Source organism: Mizuhopecten yessoensis, unplaced genomic scaffold (genome assembly GCF_002113885.1).
Source record: "Mizuhopecten yessoensis strain PY_sf001 unplaced genomic scaffold, ASM211388v2 scaffold8507, whole genome shotgun sequence".
NCBI lineage: Eukaryota > Metazoa > Mollusca > Bivalvia > Pectinida > Pectinidae > Mizuhopecten > Mizuhopecten yessoensis.
Genome location: NW_018407582.1, coordinates 957,798 through 983,217, shown reverse-complemented (window position 1 = coordinate 983,217; position 25,420 = coordinate 957,798). Strand labels below are relative to the sequence as shown.

General features: G+C 33.3%; 1 protein-coding gene across 1 annotated transcript; it reads left to right on the top strand.

Moving 5' to 3' along the window:
- Positions 1-228: 228 nt before the first annotated feature.
- LOC110456072 lies at positions 229-25,420 on the top strand. The gene is made up of 3 exons (XM_021506613.1): positions 229-915; positions 16,715-16,770; positions 24,726-25,420. The coding sequence occupies exons 1-3, from the start codon at positions 759-761 to the stop codon at positions 24,924-24,926; spliced, it is 414 nt and encodes a 137-aa protein (XP_021362288.1). The 5' UTR covers positions 229-758; the 3' UTR covers positions 24,927-25,420.

Here is a 25,420-nt window from a genome sequence, read left to right as displayed (position 1 = left end):
TTGCTTGAAAATGTTTAACATTAGTTATTGAATAGGATATCTTAGACTCTGTCGCTGAATTATCTTCTTCAACCATCTTGACATTTCACCACACTGACGTCAAATTAAAAAAGAAATCATAGAAACAATGAAATACGGACAAAGTTCGCCTGACGATATGGACGAGAATGGATGTGTTTTGTATGACATAAGGAACGCCGGTTTGTACGTTTTGTGGGAGGTGTCTATACTTCGGTACACCGTGTTAAGGCTTCTCCTGGCTTGTCAGGACCTCGGAGCGGATGGCTGAGCCTCTATACCGTCTCACTTCATAATCAAAGAGATTTTTTCCAATGGAAAATATTTAAGAAAAAATTGAAGGGGAAAAGAAGAAAAGGTCTGTCGCAAGGAGGAAATAGGTAATGCGATAGCTGTCCGCGCGATAAAGCAACATGGCATCCGCGTACACTGACGACGAATCGATGAACTGGGAGGGATTGGACTTTGTATACCGTTTTAAACTATATACATGCTTAATTTAATCCTAAATAAACCGAGTGCGCTCTGTGGTGAACCTACCCGTGTTTGATAGCGGAGTACCCGGGTTAAGGCCTGTAGTTATACCAGACCTATGTGTTGGGTCGGAGGAGGGCCATATGTACGATAGTCTCGCTTGGATTGTTAAACACTTTCTCCGTCAGGAGGGTGCCGCCAAACGTCGATTCTCCCTACCCATACACGTAAAACCACGACACTCAGTCAGATAGGCTCCGCCAGGCATGTTCAGAAGCTGGTATAAGCCAAAATATGTTGTCGTCAATCAGTTATTTCCTCCCTGTCATGCTTGCACAGGATATTTCATTGTCGTTTTCAGAAGATCTGTGGCAAGAATCGAGAGAACAGATGCAGAAACAAGGACAGAAAATACTGACAGAGGTAAATATGTGAAAATGTAGTATATCCGTGTGTGTAAATTATAGATATATGTAGTTCATAACAAAAGGCATTTTTCTCTAAATAATTAAGCATTCATTATAATAATTATCTTCATAGGTATAAGTTTCACTAATCTTGATACCAACATCAAATTCCCATGGATTTCACAAAATATTACATTCTAATAGTTTCAAACGAATACAGGAGAAAGAACGAAAAACATTAATAAAAGTATATAATGAGATTTGACACTCAACACATACATAAATGACTTCACAGAGCGAATGTCCAGCTTGGTTCTTAAGCCAATGTTTAATGTAGCTTGTCCAGTGCGATACTGACCCTTAGCTAAGGCTGACCCCACTACTGGTCAGCACTATTAGCGATAGAGTGTCAAACTATTAGACCAGAAAATCAACAATATTAGGACAGATGCTCGTAACCTGTCTGAGTATACACACTCCTCTATCAATCAACTTATCTGACCACCCGTCATTTACCGGGTATACGGACAACCCGCCTCCGGACACGGTGTATGTATGGTCAATAGGTACAAAGGTCACCGGCGGAGTACAAAATGTTTTGGAGAAACAAGTATAGAATTATATGCTGGCATGTTTACGACATTTGTCGTATTTGTGATTTAATTCTGATGCCTAAAGGGAATACAAATTCTAGGTGACTGGAAGTCTTTGTGGAAGGTGCGATGTGGATCACCTCTGTAACATATCTTTGAAATCTACATTGGATAACATTTTATTTCATAGCATTGACGATGACATATTTTTATTTGTATTCTAAAACAGTGGCGGATCAAGAGACCTATCGGGGGGTCCAAATTTCTAGGGGGGTTCCATGTGGGGAAATAGGGAGAATTATGGTGTAAATACATGATTTTTTAAGAAAATTCTCAGGGTGGGGGGTTTCTTGAAGCCCAAAAAATCTCTCTGGATCCGCCACTGGATAAGTTTGATTCAACATACGGTTTTCATATCAATTGTTTCTGTTAAACATTGTTATATCAGTCAGCGGATAATGGAATAACTCGAATTTGTTGATGCCTCTTCTCTATATTGCTCGACATGTTGGTTCTGCTGGTCCATAGCAAATTACATGACGTTGGGGANGATTATAAAATATTGAGTTTAATATAAACACACATTCATTTTAATGCAGAAATAAAATACGGATAATAACAGAAAATAATAACCCTTTTGTGTTCTGAGGGTTAGTTGGTACGCTTCACGTGAGATTAGTATTATAATTAAATACTGTAGAGCTACATTTTAATGAAACTTATATAATATTTGTTTATCGATGCGCTATCTGATTTCTTGATATACGATAAAATGTATGAACACGAATTTAAAAAAGTGATTAGAATTACTAATTTAAAGGATGGGTATTCGATCACCAAAGCAATTTCTTCGTGCGTTTGGACATCAGCAAATTTAAATTAGCTAGATCCTTGTAATGTATCTTTTGAAATACCCATTAACGGTATAATCTATTTAATATTGCACTTAATTGAAATTTATTCAGACATCAGACACAAGTTCTATCAAATTTCATTGACTGGATTTTCAAAATTATTTCTTTTTCAAAAGCACCTTTGAAAATGTGAATATTTTAATGTTTCGTGTATAATTAGGATCAAGATAAACCCTTGAGAAATTGTTACATTCAATTTTCAGCTTTTAAAATTAAGTTTTATTTGAATTTGACATTAAGTCACATGTTTTGACGTTGCATACCATTTAGTCCACATCAAATTGACAATAAAACACAATTTTATTCAAACCAATCTTAGAAAACACAATTATTTTCAAATAAATATCATGCATGTTTAAAAAAAATTCACAAAGAATTTTCTAAATATTAAACTGTTTTCTTATGTAAATTTAAAAAATCGCTGAAGCGTACGTAGGGTTTCTTAGTTCAAATTGATTCGAGTATTCAGTAAATTTAGTGTGTTGCTAAAACCGTATGCTTTAGTCATGTCCCATAAATTCATATCAAACAAGAATAATACTACAGAATAGGATAATTCTTTAGCCTGTATAATTCACAATGTGCTACCATGCGTGTTTCCAAAAAGAAATTATCTTAAAATATTCTTGTCGGTTCAGTTAAGACCGCGCCACATCATGTTCAGCTTTCTACATTAGTTGGGATCTAAAACATGGAAAACAGTATTTTTCTTGTCCCCGTTTGACACTATCTCATGAAAAATCTACGACAAAATTGATCTTTACATCAAAGGTGACCGCGGTTTCTATTAACGTTTCATTCTTTCATTTTTTTTCTTAAACAGCAATCATAAGAAGAAAGCATACAATAAATATTTGCATAAATTTTCCCTCGGGGTAAACGATGATCATATTCATTTTACAAGTATGTATAACTGTACACTCGGTAGGTATCTCTTCATCTGTACTGTAGAAACCAAAACACATCAATGTAAAAGTAATGAAAGAAATATATCTCATGGTTTTTTTTCTATACATTTTGCATATTTTATTTATAATTTTACACATACGGATCCATTTGACAAATTGATTTATTAAAATTCAGGTGTTGTTAAGACACATTCAATATTTATCCCATATACATTAATATTGCATGTTCCAACTCGTATATGGACGTAAGTGGGGTCCTCGGTACATTTTTAAATTAACTATTTTATCAGACGTGAAAAAACTTGTTAAACATGATGTAAAATAGATAAAAATAATAAATAATTTAATTCAATATAAAAGAGAAATAGTGATATCTCCGCGCACACTCAATTTGTATATCTGATGTAGGGCTTTTGTCGAAACAATTTCGACTGAAAATAGGAGAAAAGACAAAATAAGGAGAATTACAAATTGCTTATAACGGTGAAAATACATTGCAAGTCTACATATTGATTATAAAAGTACATGCAATGTGTATATCATTTCCATGGGGTCCAAAAGGGGAAATGATCAAGAGTTAAATGAAACACGATCATCTACTATGGTTGTGTTACGACAGCCATACAGAGAATAAACATATTTTTTTGGTAGTTAAATACTAGTTTTACATAGATATAAATTATCAAATTACTTATTAATTATTAGTCAGGATAACAATAAGAAATGTAGCACTCCCCTCTCTCTTATGATGGCACAGACTATGTTCGATCATGCGTGACATCTAGATTATGACACATACATGTTCCGTACAAAACAGTTCCTTTGTTATGATTAACATGCATTCAAATTATTAAATCTAAATTGTCTACACATATTTTTTGTTTATTATATTCAAATTTATTTATATCTGAATATTGACGTAATAACATCACTATTTCCTAAGCTTGGTTGACTTTATATCATTTCTGTTATAGGAAAATCAAAATTTGAACATAAATTTACAAAATTATTACATCATGCTATGATATGTGTCAGTTTTCAAATTGAACAGAAATGAAAAACAATTTTGTGAATTCAAAATATGATAAAATATCATTAAACTGGAGGAAATACGAGAAATAAAAACCAAACGAAAAATCTCCGCTCTGTAAAAATCGCCTGTTTTGATTCGAAGGATGGGCATCATAACACTGGTCTTTGAGAAAGTATAATTACAGTGTAAGATTCACACAGAAATCCACACATTCGCTAAGTATCATATTATTTTCTTTTCTTATAAACATTAGACAGAACGTGCTCATAGTTATTAGTTTAAACTTGATTTTATTATCGATAAAATAGTCCAGGAATGCAAACAAGATATACATATAGGATTCGAAAACAAGTAAAAAGTACTTCGGTAAATCCGTCTCCTTTTTTGTAAAACGGCAACTGGACGGCACTGACGATTAGTATGCATATAGATATAAGTATGTGGAAGAGAAGAGGATGGGGGAGGAAGAAGGGAAAGAAGTGCAAAAGGGTTTAAAGAAAATGTTGTTGGGGTAAAATGTATAGGGGAGTATACATTACTAATAGTTATTCACATATGAAGGTCTAAATATACCCTCATGCAATGTCCGTCGGTAAATAATAATAATAATGAGGTGTAAAGATACTTTATCAATTAAACTTGCAACAAAATTGTTTTGGTCTTAACTGTAAACATATTAAGCGATGAAATCGTGTACTTGTTAAATATAAAATACTCTAGCACTCCACTACCCTGTCATGTGGTACCAGCTGCCTTCTAGCCTTGCAATATAATGCGGTTTAAACTACGACCTGGTATTCAGGCCTACCCTTTTCATGTCGGGCTTAAAATTCTTACAAATAGCACGTCATCCTTGACATCAATCCATGTATATCAAACAAATGCATTTAGTTTTCAATAAAGATTAGTAGATTGTATCTCATTATTATTCTAGACTGAAATAATCCGACCAAAAATGATGTTCTTATGGTTGCATAGGTACCGTATATAGAGTCAGTTACATATCATTTTAACCATATTTTGAGGTAAACCAAAGTTTGAATCAAACCTGGAGCTTATATCAAGGACGTTTAAATAATATTTAAACGTCCGTATAATAGAAAACAATAGGTTGTCTAATTTATTGTAAAGTAACTACATTATACACATTAGGAATTTAGTTGAAGAATATATTGTGAAAATAGCTTGACACAGAACGGGCTATTTTAACGGAGCACCCCTCTTTTATAAATCAATATACATGCACATGTAAAAGAACACTTTACGATGCATATACTGAAGCAGAGCAACAGGACTAAGCAGGCTGTCTGAAACAGCAAACCTCATAAAAAGAGATGACTCATTTCCATGAAATTATGTTTTCTGATGTTATTTATGAGATGGTATTGCTTTTTTTACTGCAAATCAACCATAGAGTCGAAGAGCTATGCTGGTTTTCCTTTATAAATTTGTTGTTAACTGTATGGAAAGTAAATAAAAAACACAAGACGTCCTGGTTTACTATCAATAACCAGCAAACAAATCTGCTATAATAATCACAACGTTTATTATATAGATTGAGAAATATTCTTACGAATAGACACTGTATTTACTTATAGATGAATATGTACGTAATGCCAACATTTTGTATTAAGAAATATATCGGTTATACACAGTCATATTTCCCACGGCATGGCACTGTCATTATGTAACCCTACCAAATTAAAGTGGCATTCATATCAATTGTAAATGCTAAGGCCCACGTGTTATCATCATCATTATTATGACGCCGTAATTGTAACGTTGGATACCAATGAGCCTCCATGGAAGATGTCTGTTCTATTCATTGAACAAGTATTCGCGATACTTACACTAACTTGAACTAAATGCGGAATTTTAATGAGTGTGTTTCTTTTCGTTTGATATTAGAATACTCCAGAAGTACATTAAGATAATTCACAGGTTTATGACTCAGACCTATCTCCGTCTTGCTTCACTAACTGGGTGCGTCCGTATTTATACTTTAATGTGGGGATACGTCAGCCATAGCAATCCCAATAACCTGCTTGGTGCCTTACTCCTTCACAATGCTTTCTTGTTCTTGCCCGGAGTTTTACTCCTTCGCAAAACATTATAACATGTTCTTGTCGGAGTGTTTCTCCTTAGCAATATAGTAAAATCTAGATCATATAGCTGCAGTGTTTACTTATGATGAAGACAAATGAGGTTCGACTTGACAGTGCAAACTAACTGAAACCACACACCACAAACTAACACGTGATGAATGTAAGCATGACGTTGCATTTATTTATTGGATAATTATGGAAGTGTGACGTATCGTTGTTGGATTGTTCTGTAAAGGTGTCTGATCCTTCACGTAAGTATGTAAGACAATAAAGCCATGATACCTGTGTATAGCAACGATGAAGCATACAATTTGGTTGCTAGGTAATACAATGGCACCTTTCATATGTCTTACTCAGTATGCAGTTGGATTGCTTGATAAACTTCTTGGCATCTTTACTTAAGTATGGTTTAGCATGCAATTGGTTCCAGTTAGTACGGGACCATTTTGATTTTCCGATCGTGAACTGCTCCCCCAACCTACGGTGTAATTGTAGGATAATTGGGACAATGTCGATTTTCCTGTCACTACCTTTCCCTTTCTTGATAGTAGCATCCCTGCTTCCCCTACCTACGATGTTTACATGTCGCAGTTGAGTCGACTGCTGACGAGACAAACAACACAGGGTTTCTATATTACAAGTTGACGAAGATTATGGAATGTTGTATGGTCGCCACCATAATTCATGAGGAAATATGTCACTTCTCTGTGTGATATTGAGGTCGATGGTTTTGATTACACTCATTGGTTTTGTTTTCATTACACCAGTACTCCATGTGAAGACGTGGCATTATCTGGATCATACGTAGATTTACATGGCGGTTGCCATTGAAGAAGCCGAAGAGGCTGACCAGTCCAAGTCCTATTTCCCTTGTTTGTTTTCAAGAATCTGCATTTGAGCTTTCCTTTGTTTAACAGTTTGCTATAGTTAATAGGTATTGAACTCGAGTTTCGGTTTTGTGAACACTTTTGTATCCTTGTTGCTTCTTCTTCTTAGGTAAAATCACTGCACTGTACTTTTAACATAAGTATGAAGATGTCTGTAGTTTAGTTGTTGGATGTCTAACGTTGTATACAAATAGCATGTTTGGTAAACCTCTTGGTATCTTTACATATGAATGGAATAGCATGTTTTTGAGTAATGGGTAAAGGTCACGGTACCTTTAACAAGCACGAAGAAGCGGTGCAGTTTGGTCAGGTTAACTCAAGGTCATATACAAAAGCATGAAGAAGCATGCAACTAGGTTGTTACGTAAAGGCTAATATAACTTCAAATTAGTATGACTTAGTATGTACTTATTTTTAACACCTTTATATAAGTATGACGTACTATGGATTTAGGTTATTTGATGAGGTCGGTATGGATCATTGTGCTTTAACTGTAAAAGTATGATATAGCATGTACAAGTAGTTTGGTTGATTGGAAAGATCAATTTAATGTTTTCGATCATATTGCCATAATATTATTAGAGAAGTGACGTTTTATATATTTTTCAACATCACAACATGTATAAATTGTCTTTGGTTTCATGCTGATGTAGTTTTTGTCCTCTGTTGTTTGTAAAATTGCATCAAACGCTAGTCTATGAGCTTGCTTCATATCCAATAAAATATTCACAGTTCCTTTCTCATTTTCCCCCTGTTTACCACCGATTAAATATGGTAGCATCAGCTATGTGCTTGTAGAAAGCAATGACGTTCGAGCATCTTGTTTTGGTAGTTGTATAGGGAAGAATATTCTACTAGAGCAAAGGGAAGGGAGTTGAGAAATGGCAGATTGATGAAACTTTTATTATTTTTCTCTTAAACGTTCCACAATAAATGTTCTTCTTTTCAGAAGTCACTGATCAATACTACACATTTGTAGCCATACCGGAAAAAAATGAATGTTAGGTTAGTTTTTGGCAATAGTACGGGACTCCTAATGCATTACACACACATTTGTCTTGTGTAACGTGACATGTTCGGTTGTCACCTATACCGTACTATTTGTACACATGTTATTGTTCATCATGCTTATTGAATGTTACGCTCGATTGCCCGGATCAGCTTATACATTGGTTCATTAGTCTTTCACAACACTATTTAGACTAATGGTGTATACATCTAACACTACGTACCTATAACCTGTAGCTAATATGCTGTTCGTAGCACTTTAATAAATACATATATTACATACTTACTAATAAATACGGTGGGTTTTTTTTGTATATGCGATACGACACAATTGCACTAACCCATATCAGCCCTCGCCGTATCACACTCCAAAACCCGTATCAGCCCCCGCCGTATCACACCCCAAAACTCATATCAGCCCGCAAAACCCATATCACACCCCTTTTGGATTTTTTTTCGTTTTTCAATATTTCAAAAATAAAAGTAAATCATAAGATAGTAGTTTTTATTAGTAAGTATGTACTAAACAGAATAAAACCCGCCTTTTCCCATATCACACCAAGTATCAACCCTCGACCAATATCAACCCTCGGCCCTTCGGCCCTCGGGTTGATACTGGGTGTGATATGGAAAAATGCATGTTTTATTCTCTATATATATATTGCGAGCATACTGATACGCTTACACAAGGATGCCTTCCTGGTGTCATAAGTTAATTCTAAAACCACGTATCTTAAAAATGTTATAAATAGTGAAGACGATCATTACTATGGACGAATGTTGTTTAACAGAACGCCTAGTCATCTTCGTATGTTGGGAGGGAAACGTTGTTTGGTGTAATTCCCAAATAGTATGTATCAAATTACACAATTAACGTGTTAAGATGAATAGTGATAATGTAACTAGACATGCAAATTTAGACAATGTACTGTATGTTTGACGTATATAATTTGGTTTAAAGGAATACTCTGCAGTGTGTTAAGCTAACCAGACTTTGTAAAACGGTTCAAACATCAGTCATGGATCTCCTCAATCTTCATTTGTTCGCAGTGATTTCCATTATAGATGTCTAAAACCATGACAAACTTACTCACGCCTAGTGTGGGCGTGTTGGCCTGGAATGACAGATCATACATGCATATCTTATACATGGTTTGGATACTAGTCATTTACATGTACTAGCTTTTAACTCAGACGATTTAAGATAGTGCATGTGGGCCGGGGGAAGACCATACTTGCTGTATGACGCTGCAAGTTGTCGTACTGATGTAGCTTGTCTGCAGAATCGAATCGAGGGTTGTCTTCTGCTTAGAGGACACTGCAGGTATTAACTCATTCACCTCTGAAGACACATTTGAACTCTTCCAATTCAAAGGTTGGACAAATTCATTATGAAATTTCAGGGGTGGATGAGCTAAATGTGATCTGATGCTACTATATCAACACTTGGGTCCTATATACCTTTTTCTCATTCTCCTACTTTTTACTTTCTGGAGTGTCTTCATTGACATATAAACTGGCTGTTCCGACGAAGACGTTACTCCCAAACTATTAACACATTAATACCATATAAGCTTTTGCTTATATATCAAATTAAATTAAATAGAATAATAACTATCATAGTTTCACTTTTTCTTTGTCTATGCAAAGATAAATAGAAATCGATTTTTGAAATTGTTTTGTATTCAGCTTATTTGCACTATATCAACGCTGGTATCTGCGTAGGTGTTTTATATACGTTAAATGTATTATTATAAACCTGATGAATTGTGCTATATTGTGCGTATTTGTACATTATTTCTGCGGGAATCTGTTAAAAGAGTTACGTCATCTGCATGACACATGTTCATACGTATTTCAGTTAGAAAAGATAGTAAATCGCTTATGAAACAATAACCATATACCTGCTAAAGTGTTTTGAAATAACTGACTTAATTAAGTACCTATGTTTTGGGATTCTATGCTGAACAAAGCTTTTTAACTACCTATGTATACAATCAATGTCGTTGTACTGAATATATGGTATGGAAAGTTTCCCTGAAACCATAAATATAGATGACACTTTCATTAATTTTGAAAACCGTTTGTTAAAATTCGAGGAACCTTCGCAATAAATGAAGCAGCGTATACCCGCCATTAGCCGCCAATTATTTCAAACGTTATTATCAAGACGTCGCAATCTAATGACGTCACGCTTACCATAACAGAGTTATACAGAAATATTACATAGTGGGAAATCTTACTTTGTATGCCAATATAAACACACAGATGAAGGTGATTGAGATCAAGTCCATTCCAAATTTTCAGTTCATTTATTTACTATTGTTTCGATTGAACTTTTTGGAAAGTACTGTTGTACTAGTAATGACAAGAATACATTATTACGTAACGTGCACACGTCACTAGCACGTTTAGTTGGACGGGGAGATATACCGATACTGCTCCTTATGTTCCTTATTGTAAACATCTAAGTGATTTAGATGGGGAAATCAGACAGGGATGAGGAAGATGTATGATATTGGAACATCGTTTGTTATGTAATTTGAAGATTTTGTTTATAAAATGCCTAAAGCTTGAGTTATGTCAAATATCTACGACATCTACATGCTATCGTGACATCACAATACAATACAAACAGGGACGAAAATGGAGTTATGATTCAAGTTATAGATACACAGAAGCATCGTTAATGGTACGTAACAGAATTTTACATTTTTGAAGTTTTGCCGTATTAATGTCATAGTCATTTCTCTATTGAAATAAAATCATTCTGCATATATCTTCTTTTTTTTCCTTTTTTTTTTTCATGAATCATAATGACAAATAAGAGATAATGTAAGTCAGTGGTAATAAAAAGTGGGAAAATTATGATAAACTACAATTGTAGTTTGAATCATATAGGCCTATTTATAGAAACAACTTTCAGTATAAATGTTTAAAATATACATTCATAAGTTTTACAAGCAAAGAAAAATATGCAGTTGGTCTTATTTGGAGGTATTATAAAAATACGAAATAGGATAATATGATTCACTCACTGGTATGAAGGGCTTGCCATTTATTTTTTAATGTACTGCATAAATGACCAGCACAGAAATAAAAATATCTGTATTATCAGTGTTTGCTCCTTGCGCAACGTCAGTCGTCGAGATGGCTTCTGTTCTACGCTTTAACTGTTGACAAGATATGGTTCAATTAGAAGTGGACGTGTCTCACACCACCGCAGACATAGAGTTGGGAGATCCCTATCTACGACGGAACACAAGGGATATGAAATAACCCTCTATACGGTAATGCTAATATTGACAACAATCCATCCTCAACGACCTCATCTAGACAGCACCATCATTATGTACCCATCGACTAAGAAATTGCTTTGATTTTTTTTTTGTTAAAACAATATGGCTATGCACATCACAACGTTGTAATAATCACTAGTCTCATGAGGGAAAAGAGCCACATTTTAGTTTCCCATGTCATCTTGCAGAAATTGGTTTATGACTCATAGCCTGTTGGATTGTAACGCCTGTATACTACTGTTTTATGTTTTTGGGGAAAATGTGGTGGCCTTGTCTGATAAAACCGCACAACATGTTGGGATTCGTGTAACACTATTGCTCATTATGGTACGGGAAACAGGACATTGCTAGCAGCACATCGATTTTTTCCAAATGTATATAGATACAGAAGATTACATACGATGCAAATAAAAGGTGTTACAGATGTAAATTCAACGAAAACTGTTTTATTCTAATTTTATAAGTGTATATTTATATATATTTGTACATGACGATGCATGTTAATGTCACACATTTAACGTGCATAAATGGAATATATATAATCCAGGATGAAAAACAGTCTCGTTACAACTAGATAAGCATTCACATATTCAAGTAGTATGGTATACATATATACATATAAACTTTATGTAACACAAATGTTAATGAAAATAACATAATCATGAGTGAAATGCGATATCCTTTCAAAAAATAATTCTGTGTAGTAATAAATGTATAAGATGTGAGCATTACCTATGTGTAGGTGTTGAATGACTATAATGTCTGACCTATTCATACCTATTAACTGTGAAGTTGCTATATCATAACTTAAGCGTACAGAGAATATATATATATCACTTAGCTGACAAAGCAAAACTCCTTTGAGCACATCGAGCATAACCCATCCCTCTGTACCCACAAAAACATTCTATTCATGATAATATCTTCTTTTCCACAAATTAATAATTCCCTTTGAACTGTTAATAATTAAATACGTTCTATTTATCTATGCATACGCATAATATAGGTCCCTCTCAGATGAACGGTTTAACATGTCCACATATCAGAGTTTGTGATTAAGGTCACACAAATGATTGACAGGCACACGCTATAATATGTCAACAAGTTACACATCAAGCTGATATTCCTGTCACTGAGACGCTTCCTGATTAAATACCATACAATAAGTATGTCTCCTGAACACGATTGAATATATTGGGGACGAATCGTCGTTTCTTTTATCTTATCATGGCTAGTTGTACACTGCAATGCATTCAACAGCACGAAATCATTTGACATTTTTTCAATTGACAATAGTTGTACGACTTCTTTAATTTGTTTAACCTTTTAGTAACAGCTACTGTCATTTAAGGACGTTAGTTTGTACGAAAACGTTTATTGAGAAAAAAAGATTGATCGAATTAACATTAATCTATAGTAAAGTTAATACTAATAATGGCATCATGTCATTGACTAAAACCATCAACAGGATGATGCATTCGATTTAGTTTTGTTCTGGACTTGCGTCCTCCTACTTATGAAAACCGAAAACAAATTCAAATTCACAACTGATACATACACTTAAAAAACCCAGAAATAGTTAATATAATCCGAACCCAACAAAGACATTAATGTTTGATTGCAATTAAGACCAAACAGTCGATCAATAAAAGCAAATACATATCATCGGCCTGAAATTCTTCAATCAGTACCAGTAAAGTACAATGTGTATTCCATTGGCGTTTTAATATAACAACAGCTAGCATTTAGGTAAAGGTTACGGTATACATTCCAATTTCTTACTAAATTTACATTTAATTACGAAGAAAATTAAATCAATTAAGGTTGTGCTTCACGACAATGCTATATGATGTTTTCATCTGAGTTGATGTATTTTGATAAAAACAATTACTTGGAATACGGAGTAAGGTAGCAAAGCGCCTATTTTAAGTTCGAATTTTCGATGTAGAAAGCTAAAAGGTGAAGTAATTTGTCTGCGTCATATGACCATTGCGTTCATTTGAGACTCCTAAGTGGTACTAGAGTTTAAAACCAATCATAAAACACCATGTCTAAAGTGTGGAAAACAGCAAAACGAAAACGTGTGTATAAATCTTTTCAAAACTTTACGAACTGACAAATTTTAGCTACAAAATATGCAATTCATTTTTAAACTTGTATTTCATGTAAGCCGTACCACAATAAATTCCAGCTACAAATGCGATTCTCCATATATTAGCTTGTCTAGACACGTATGGGCATGCACTGTAATAACAAATGAAAATTAAATTATATGCTTTATTTCGTTTCACTTTGAAAAGAAGCATCATGTGATTGGAATATTCAAAAGACAAAAGCATAACATAATATCTGGAGATATGCGTAAATGTCAATTACTTTTAATTTTATTTATTTAAAGATTATTCAGAAGTAATCTGAACATGCCAAGTATTCTGATACTGCATGCATTGTTATTTCGTTGGTTCATTCCAGTGAATTAAATTTCAAATTTTTACCGATGTGTTTAAGAGTAAAGTGATTTTCACCGTGCATTTTAATGAAACATAAATTAAATCAAAAGAATTTTATGCCATGTCATTGTAAACCTCCGTTGATTGAATGATATTATAATGATATCATATTATATGTATATATATGTATACTTAGGTTATATACAATAACTTTAGTGCATGTATGTTAATCGAAATCTACATACCAAATCCTCGACATTGATATCAGTTAATTCTTTGATAGCTCAAGAGGTATATTTTAATCCATTCATAATCTAACATATTTTCTATTTCAATATTAACGTATTAGTGTAAGATGAAGGTTAAAATTTGAATGTGCAAATTTTGAAAAACAGATACTGCTTATATCAAGATTATTGCAGACCCGATGTCTCTTTATGCATGTATAATTATCACTTACCATTTAAATTATCAAATAAATTAAATAAAACAGGAGACATGTTTGAAAAGTTAATGTAGGTACAAAGTTCAAAATATACATTATTCGTGATAATCTTCCATCTCTTGCATTTAATTAATTCATTACGCAATATCAGTAAATATGCATCATTTGATTTACGTTGTGTGAGTACTTAACATGGAATGCCCTAATGTCCGAATGTTTGCAAAAAAATATTAAATATTTTTTCTCATAAGGATTATATATTAAGGGAGGTCGATGTTAATAAATTATCAAAATTGAAGCAAATTAATTGATATTATCCCTGAGATGATGCATGTATCATTTCAGGGATATCTATAAAACTGAAATGGAGTAAACGATAAACTCAAAATTATTTTCTATTTCATATTTTAATAATAAATATATATATAGTAGATAATAAATAAATAAGTCCTTGCGAAGGAAAATATAGAATAAAAACAAAAATCATTCAGATCGTCCGCTAGGCCTTTCTGCCTTCCAATATGTAAAATATTTTGACTATTTCCCAAGACTATATCATTTGAGGTAGTCGTCATGCTTAGAGAGAATGGTCATAAATATCACAAAGAAGCACATTAAGAATGATTTCCCGAGCACATTTGACATAACTTATTTTCGGATAAATATTCTAAATCAAATATGGCATCAACAAGCAGTTTGTGGCTTCGTAATCCGGATTAAAACAAATGTCTGATTGAGGAAGATCAAAGGATCGATTATGATCTTTTCGTTGTGTTATAAGGATATCATGTAAAATATCAAATTTAAAGAACAGAAACATGTGTATGGAAATAACACTTATGGAAATCATACAAAATCTGAAATAATTTACACGTGATTAGCTGATTGTTATTTCAAGCGTGTACAAGCAGATTGTGTATCATATTTCTTTCTTGCAGTTTGAACCAATAAACCCGTTGTAATTGACGACTGTATAACGTATACTTATGTTCTAAACAATGGTAGACTGAATATAACAATTATTATGCTTTTTTTATATAAAAATCAATTGTCCAAATTAGGATAATTAATTTGTTTTTCATAATAAGTCTTTTCAGTTAGTTTCTGTGTAAGTTATTATAGATTATGCTTACGATCGCACCGTAAAGCTTTTAATAAAATAATTGATTAAAATGCTATAAAATGTCATCGTATAACTCTTATGACAATCATTTGGTTCAAAGAAAATGATGTTACGTACTTATATATTTAAACTATGAAGCACGTGATAGAGCGATGGACTAGTTTTTAATCTAACTCACGTAATATTTAGCACATTTTGACTTTTTAGTTTCATTTGTAATAAAAACCTAATAAATTGAAAGATTTTCATTAATATCAATTGATTATTAAGTTAGTCTTGACAACTTAACTTTTAATTTGAATTAACTGTTCATTTACTTCACGATTCATATACGGTAAATGAATAGTTTTGGAAAGGAACTATGCATACATTTTCCAAATATTCGAATTATTTATCATAATCAGTAAATATGAAATAGATTACATTTTTTGTAATGTCAAACGATATGAGATTTTGCCTGTACTGTGATATTTTTCTTTTATGGTGTAAGAATACTATCAATTATAGGTGAAATTTGTTTTGGTTTATTACTTACTTTAATTTACTCATTTATTTTTATTGGTCCTTTTAAAGCAGCATTCTAAATTAAATAGACATGAATTCATGCCAAAATACAGATTAGAATTAATGTAATATAAATAGACAAGGCCGTCAAAATAACATTATTTTCTACTAAATCGCATCACTTAAAAGAAGGTTCGACAGTCAAATTTTGAAATTATTTCTTAATATAGGAGGATTTATGAATTAGTTTAGAACATTCAAATACAATTGTACATACATGTTTTGGCAGAAAGCATTTAATAAAACCATATATGACAATCAGATGATATTAACTTACTTTCTAGAGCGTTGAATCATTTAAAAGGGAAGTTTGACTTACAAATATTAAAATTAACTTCATACTGCAAGGGGATTTAAGAATTGGTTTAGAAAACAAGATCAAATTATGAGATTTTACATAACTATTTAGCCAGGAAACAACTACTAAAATATGTATGACTTAACCCGGAAAATATCTAAGTCCATGTATTTTACATTTTTTTTCAGGAAAAGAGGCGTGCTTACAGCCTGCTATCTGGGCGCACACACCTGGTAACGGTCAGGTAAGATCCCGTGACACCTGAGGTGTAATTGAGTATGTACATGTACTTCCTACTCTATCTATCACCTGTCAATACTAATCACCTTTGCCTCTGATCGATTCTTATTGATCTGATAGATGCTCCTGGCTAGTTGTCTGATCATTCTGGCGGGGTTACTCTAGGGAATACACCATCTTACCGGGGCTCAAGGAGGGTTACAAACACACGATTTACCCAGAAAGAGAGAAAGAATATGCTCTTTTTGCTGAACATGCACTTAGTCCTATAACTTCTAATGGAATTCAAAACAAATATTTTGACTCAGTGATGTATTTGTAGTTTAATAAAATCTAAATTTCACAACAGTTGTTTCCAAAACGTTTTCAGTTATCTGAAAACGGTTATTTTATAATAAACGGAAATACTCCTAATCCGAATAATATATTTTCCTCATGTTATCCTTTTCATATTTTACGTGTTACTTGATATAATAGTCTAACTGCAACCTTTTCCAATGGGAACACCTATAAGCAGGCCGGCAAAGTTAGGATTTCCTTTTACAATAAAGTATTTGGTGATTTTCTGTGAATTTGAAACGCATTAAAACACATATTGTTTCGAATATCGTGAAAAAAATGCAATTTGTTAACTAGAGCTAGATCATTATTCAATAAAAATTATAAAATAATTTCAAATTTCAACTTATAGTAACAAACGTTGTAGTTTTGCCCTGATATGACATGGTATGCCAAGATTTGAAGTCGCCAACATGTGATTACTGGTGCTGCTATCTTCATGAAATAATTTTGGCCTATATTGAATTTTCTGTCTTGTTCAGGGGCAAACATTTCGAAAACGGAATATGGGTAAAACATTTCACCATTTCAGGAATACATGTACCTGTTATATCTAACAACTGTGCAAATTAAAACAAGCTGCTAAACATTTGCAGCTTGAAATTCATAGGATACTAAATCGTATTCTAAAATAGTAAAACGTGATGCCTAATACATAGTTTTGCTTCAGATATAAATTCTTCAGTTAACCTAGCCATGTATCATTTCAATCGATAGATCAATATGAGTATTGGTTCATCAATATACGTTATGATGTAATATTTGAACTATACACAACCCTGATATCTCATGTCAGATTACTAACATCAAAAGGGAAGTACATAAACTAGGATGTTTATAAAAATATGTAATACCCACATAATATTTAAACTAAGCGTCTCTAACCTTTGGTTAAAACAGAGATATGTCTTAAAATCTGTCATATTCGTCTGTCCCCAGAGGGTGCTAAGTCTTCGGCCAGGTAAATTTCACGTGTGTACCCCTTGGGGAATACTTCCGTGTCCAGGTATGTTTATACTACCTCATCTACCTCTATATAATTAGGGTCAGATCGTACTAAGGCATCACAAGTCCAATGAGCACAGCACAGGCAACATGCTCCTGTAGGTAGCCCAGTCTTTGTGATATACAGCGAGTTACTAGCGATCTTTCGCATGGATATATCTCCGCCATGGTGAGTGATTGTTAATTGTATTTACTTACTAATTCATCGGTCACATCATTGAAAAATGTTATAGATAAAATACTTAAGAAAAGAAAAGTAATATACTAGTATCTACTAATTTATTTTTATAAATTTAGTGTTAACAATAACTACCATAAGCGATTGCTATCTATCTGTGTATGGGATTATTGTTTTAGAATTTATAAATATTTTACTAGAAATATTTATAAGATTTGTAGAATGGAAACAGGTGGGTTTTTTTAATCTTGTTGTAGTAGACTATTACTATTTCTTGGCTTTCTACAGTAACAAACTTATTTTCTCCTTGCTATATATTTCTAGTTGTTATTTTAAGAGATGTTTATAATTCTTAACCTTAACGTTCTGTTCACATTGCAAACACACAGTATCTCTGTAATCTAGTCAAGTGATCGTAGGAGTTACCGACATATTCCTCGCCTAGCATAACGACACCTTTTAGTACGCTAATGCTTATCCACATGAATATGAGAACGTGGAGAGGTCACCAAACGACAAGGGTTTTGGCGGGAAGTGACATTTATGACACTCTCCCCATTACACGGTTAAATTCACAAAGAGTGCCGACCCAAGGTGTAATAGAAGGTCGCGTCAATTCCGAACTCTGCACATAAAATTATTCGGCATGAGCAGTTATCTTCATTCTTCCATTACGTGTCCTTATTCATTCATCATAAAGCTATATAAAGGTGAGAGAGTAAATTATGTTAATGTACATAATTGACGGAATTTGGCTTACACAAGGACTTTTAAGTTCATTACAAAGACAAAACTGCACCATTTCTATCATGGGTGGGATATAATTTAATAACAATTTCGCATAAGGATTAACTCCACTCGAGGAAATTCGCATTGAATTTTTGAAAACTACTTTTATGTGATATATTAAATATTTATTGAATGTAAAGATAATTTCCTCATTTTCCATCTGCTCCATGTTAGATTGATATTACAGATATTATTGAACAGGTATAAGAGGAAGGCACTGTAATTTACACTTTTAATAATTTTTATAATCAAAATAGTGATATTTTGCCAAATATTCTAACCTTTCTTGAACACTTCTGAAAATGTGTATCGATACGTTGGAACAATTTAATTAATGATTGAGCAAGTGTTAACTCTTGTAACTATCCTTCAACCCATCTAATCAAGACATTCCATAGAAGCAAACACTGTTAAATACATAAGTACGCACTAGGGTCTCCGTCGCAAACAGGCATCCATTGGATCAAACTGTATGTATTCTTTAAGGGTGCAACTAGGTATAACCGTCCTTTCAGTGTCGCCATAGGGATATTCACAAATCGAACACGCTTGGGCGAGTCCTGCTTACAACGCTTCATTTAACAGTGTTTTCCCCTCGAGGATATCATAAAACTAATTCAAAATTCATTGACTATTGTCAGCCCTGGTTTTTATGTCCGGGACATACACCCGCTATATTTGACCTGGCTTTTAAACTGTGACTTCGAGTGACCATTTCAGGCACCAGATGATAGTAACAATAGGTAATCAAGATTTCAATTGGCTATGCACTCGCGGACCCTTCTAGCTAGCTTCCGAGCTGTTAAGAGTGTGTTATCTTCTTGGCTTTTACTGTTTGACACTATTCCAATATGCATAAGCCGCTATCAACTCTCTCTGGTGGAACAGTTGTATGTTTCTGTATATAAGATTTTTTTTAATCGAAAAAGATATATGAGTTTAATCTGTCGTTGATTCAAGATAACTTTGTACAGGAAAGTTATATTCTTTCAAGTAATAATTACCCCCAAATGGGCCTCTTTAGATTGAATGGTTCATCACTGGTTCATTTCTAAACAGGCACAGCTGGCTTTTCAAGATGCGATATTTGTAAATTTTCAATCACCATTTTGTAGTAAAAATCATTCCACCTTTTTATACTATTTTTGGAGACCTTCACTGTCATATGATAGGATCTCACAATTATACTAGACGCTAAACCATATGTTTTATTGGAATGGCCTCTCATTCTTTCATTTTCGGCATATGTTTCGAACTGTTACCTTTTTACTTTTATTTCTTTTATCATTTTTAGTCGTTGTTGAAGTTGAAACTTCACCTTCTTAACGTGCATAATCAAATACCAAAACGTTAAACCGTAATAGTTTATCATTGTCTAATTCATATCACAATTAATTCAAGCCAAAAAGTTGTAAAAATAACTGTCTTTGTCACTAATATTTTACAGCACGTTTGTACATTTAAAATCCCGAAACGTGATTTTTCTGTTAATTCCGGTGCCTAATTAGATTAAATCGACGTGAATATTTCATAACGATTTCAATAGCTTCCCGACACTCTTTCATATGCATTGACACATGCAATGTTGGCTGATAAAGCGACAGAGTTTTAAATATAATCGTACATATGCATGGTCTAAATACCACACACTCGTGGGGCAGCTCCCTAGACGGGGAGGTCCCGTGTCTTTCAGGTAGGCGTGTAATTCTATTGGCATATTTTGTTCATTCATGTAGTAAGTAGGCTATCGACCAATGTGTTCGTGGGAAGTGTCATGCAAATAATGCAGTACCTTCTTCTATCCTATGCACAACACATGAACAAATATTTGGGGGGTTTTCTAAAGGAAAACGATTAATAGCCCTATTAATGAATCCGGTAACAATGCTAAAATTGCGTGTGGTTTGGTTTTGTCGTTTTGTGCTAGTTAGCAATACTGACAAAAGACCACGATGGTATTTAGTAAAAGTACTGCTCAATGGGTCAATCATTAGTCATTTGAGTGCTTGTCTAGGATGATATCATGAACAAAAGCCTTTAACATTCATTACTAACATAAATTATCACATTGGGTTCAATGGTGATTAAAAAAGGATTATTATCAAGATTGTTTTCAAACTTACGTAAACTGGTCATTATCAATAAAAAAAAACATTTGTTGTACAATTTTGACGAGTTAGGGAGTATTTAGAGGGGATTTCTAGAGGGAAATGTAATTCGGGTTTTTCTTGCTAATGGAAAACTGTATTGTGTTTAGAAATGAGAATCAGACATTAAGTATGCACACCAGGCAAGGTCAGACGTATTGTCATCTGAGGCTATCACAACAGCGTGATTATAGCGTCCTTTACTTGTACGTATAAAACGGTATAATAGACTTTATGTTAGCCCTACCATGGTATCATTTGATTCAAATTTTGTGTCAAATGGGATTATTTTTATGTCAACTGTTTTAAAATTTCTTCAACCATCGTTTACGTGACGTACCTAGGTACACATTTAATGGAATATTAATTCTCTTTTAAGGATATACAAACATTACTTTAATCGATCCCTGCCAATTTAATTAAACTCATTGAGGCGTATACATCTAGTACGCCGACCTTAACATTACATGGACATTTCTTACTTACACATACGGGTTTAAAATCTGAGGCCATATGATTAAATACCGTCATAATTGTAAGCTCTGCTTGATTAAAGCGTTAAATACACACGACGGATTATAATGGTAGATTACAAAAGGCCTTAGCATTATTAAGTACTAATGATACGATTTATAAATATTTTAAAATAATTTAACCTATAAGCGTGAGTAAGGGTGTGTATTTTGCGTATATGTATATTTGAATACAAATGACTTAAAATCTTAAACATTTATAAAAACATATAGTATTTATAGAAAATTGAATATGAAATAAATATGTTTCTCTACCATCTTTTTGAACCTTTTCTGGCTCATGGAATGTGTTTCTATATATAATGAAATATAATGATTTATTTCAAAAATTTATCAAATTCGGGGTTCTTAATACAAAATGCCAGGTAGTCTGAGTCAACACTGTGGGTTAACACTAGATAAAATGTGATATACAAGGTATGTCGAATACATTAAGGCTACAGCACTCATTACTATGATTTTAATGCCGACCAGCAATATCGAAGCAAGGTGTGATGCTATCATTTAATGTATGGGTATGCGTTTTAAAAGGCCCATATAAGCGTATAGGGCCTCGAGGTTATTCTGTTTTCTATCATAACTGTTTGGCCTGGGCCGATGTCATATGCCTGTGTTATTCTCTGCCTGAACACTACAGATAACAAATTACTTCAAATGACTGCTCTTTCCCCCCAGGGTACCATACAGCTATATAACACTTAGTGGTATCTTCAAACATACCTATTCAGGTATACTTTCAACCTTAATTGGTTCGTGAAAGCCTCTGGTGTAGCTCCAACGGACACATTTTAAATTCCATTCAATTTGTAGAGCTATTATTAATTATATCTTGACTCTTGATATGAGAATATTTACTTTTATAATGTCCAGTATTTTATCCAAAGTAAATGAAAAAGAATCTGGTAACAAAATTATTGAATTCATATTTTATGTCATGAGTTAATAAAGTATGATCCAAATATTTATTTGAAATTATTCATTTTAAGTACATACTATTATACTATAGCAGTGTTAAATGATTCTAGATATCAGCAGAACTCAACAGTGAGCTTGCTGTTATGGATTATTTTAATAATTTGTGAGTCCAGCCGCACTTCTGACGAGCAATTAAACTCATGCTATGAATTATACAGGATTTAGCCGATGGTCCAGCTGGTATTAGTACGACATTAATTTCGAATTTGGTATCATACAAAAACAACTGAAATTTTCTACACGCACACTTTCCATACTTCAAAGTGAAATTACTTGACACTCTATTTCGTCTTGTGTCTGATAAAATAATACTTTAATCTTAATAACTTTATTGAACGATTAAGGGATGACAACGTGATATTTAGGATAGGATATTGAATTACAATTTCAACTTAAGTTCTATTCCCGATATGATGCATAACCATGTATTTCAGTTATATTGTTCAAAAATGTATCTTAAACTTAATCTATTATTATTTCATTAAATGACATGTCATAAAAAAAATAAGCTTGCCAACTTGTACCTGATATTTCAAAAGAAATAATCCATTACAATTTATTCAAATTTAATTAAATCAAGATAAAAAGTCACGAATTATTGCAAGCACTCAAAATAGCTTAGAAAAGTTCTGTTCAAACGTGTCCTGGTGACATTGAAAAGTTATTTTTCAAATCTGTGCAATGCAAATCCACTAGGGTGTATTATATCGCTTGCCTTTTAACTTTTTAGGGATTCGTTGAAACGTAGCGAGCTTTAATGGCGAGATCGAGCGATTTGTTGCTTTCTAAATAATTCTTCCTAAAAGCAGTCCAAAGTTATTCGAAACATGAAACGTGCCTAAGGTAATTTATTTCTGGCATTTCATCAAGATCCCCTCTAACGCCGGACACGATCTATTATGCGAAAATACTTAAATAGATCTAAAAACCCATGTTTGTAAAAATCATCTTATATTTCTTTTAGACACTACTGATGAATGTATGTGTATGTATGTGTGCATGTAGGTTCGTTTTGCTCCTCAACCATCATTTGCCTGTTCATTGAACCATATCAATTCAAAATAGGTCACATTCGAGTGAACATAGCTGTGCCTTGAGTAATTGCTACCGACCTTATCGATATATTGAAGTGAAAGAAACCCTCAACCATAGCAATCAATGCGTTTATGCGGACAAGAGTGTTCGCGTCATTTCAGTGTGTTGACCAACTAGTTCTATCATGTCGAAACCACGGTACGCTCATTCAGTGAACACCAGCCACGTAGCCGACACTCGGAATATACGCATGTGTGTTAAAATGTGTTCATTAGGTAAACTACCACCAGAGGGAAATATATGTGGGACTCTGACACACCAAATCATACCAGAAGGAAATATTTGATCGACGTTGTCATACATACGGGGTAGGGAAGGATAATTTGACTCATCACAACTCGTGGATAGGTGATTTGGAATGTTATAGGATACAGCTATGTTTTCATCAGTAGATGATTATTATTAACCTCCTGGTATATAAGTGGATCTCTCTTTTAACATTTACTTGAGAATTTGCTTAACTATTGTATGTAAATATGTATGATAGTAAACTGTGATTTACTTGACAAAAGATAAACTCATTTGGTATGCAATCAGTCAACGTATCAGGTATATCAGCAAATAAGGGGGCTGTTATTTGGAGATAATTTGACAAGTGATCAATACGACAGTGGATAATTCATATTTCAGACTGCATTTTAAAACTTTTAATAGATTGAGCCAACTTAATCATCTGACAAGTGGTGGACTCTCTTTGTAGCTGACTTTTACTGTCATAAACCGTCAATGATATGAATGTGCGAACTTTAGACTACAATATACCGTTTAAGTTATAGTATGTATGAGAAAAATGTGCACAATAGAACAAGACGTGTCACCGTTTATGTCGTCTTACACCGCCAAGGTTACGAAAACAACTTAAATGAAAAAGAAGTTTTCGATTTTTATATATTCACAGATTTCTATTAGAGCATTCGAGTGGAACTACGAGGCGGAAGTGGATAGACAACTTACCGGATACAAAGAATTACTATACAAGAAGAATTCCGAAAATATATTTGTAATAGAAGGATCTTGTGTATTACCAGGAGAAAGAAGAAAGAAGAAGGATTCCGAAGAAGACGGCCCTAGTTTTGTCTTTGGTTATCTAGCTGTATGATTGTATCTGATATATCATAAAGCTAGGTTACCAAAGGCAAAAATGGTGGTCCAATCCTGCTTACTCATCGATTGCTCTGGACCAGCAAATATTTTCTCATTATCGTGACTTTTCATCACCAATACTGGCTTTTCTGTCAATACTATATTACACGATTTCTCTTAATATTTTTTCTTGGTTAAGATTGGTTTGCAACTAATTCGTAGTCTTCTCGGACTTATGCTATATATTGTTTATGTGTCTTTTCAGTTTAACGGGTGTGAACCCTGCTTTACAATATGTAAATTTATAATATAATGATAATACTTTTAGACAATTATTTATTTATCGTTATTTGATCCTTATCTATAGCTGTGATTTACTCGTAGGCTAAATTGTTATTCACCTCTTAATTGCTTCACCTGTTGAAGGTAAGTATTGATTTCATGAATGTATTGATTGTAATATGCACTTGGTCTAAAATTGGACACTGAATCTCAATAAAATTTGTCATT

What these genes read in the sequence shown, in the direction of transcription:
- LOC110456072 (XM_021506613.1), top strand. Translation starts at nt 759, where the DNA reads ATGTTCAGAAGCTGGTATAAGCCAAAATATGTTGTCGTCAATCAGTTA. An exon ending in GACAGAAAATACTGACAGAG is followed by an intron (nt 916 to 16,714) that starts GTAAATATGTGA and finishes ATTTTTTTTCAG; the next exon opens with GAAAAGAGGCGTGCTTACAG. An exon ending in ACACACCTGGTAACGGTCAG is followed by an intron (nt 16,771 to 24,725) that starts GTAAGATCCCGT and finishes ATATATTCACAG; the next exon opens with ATTTCTATTAGAGCATTCGA.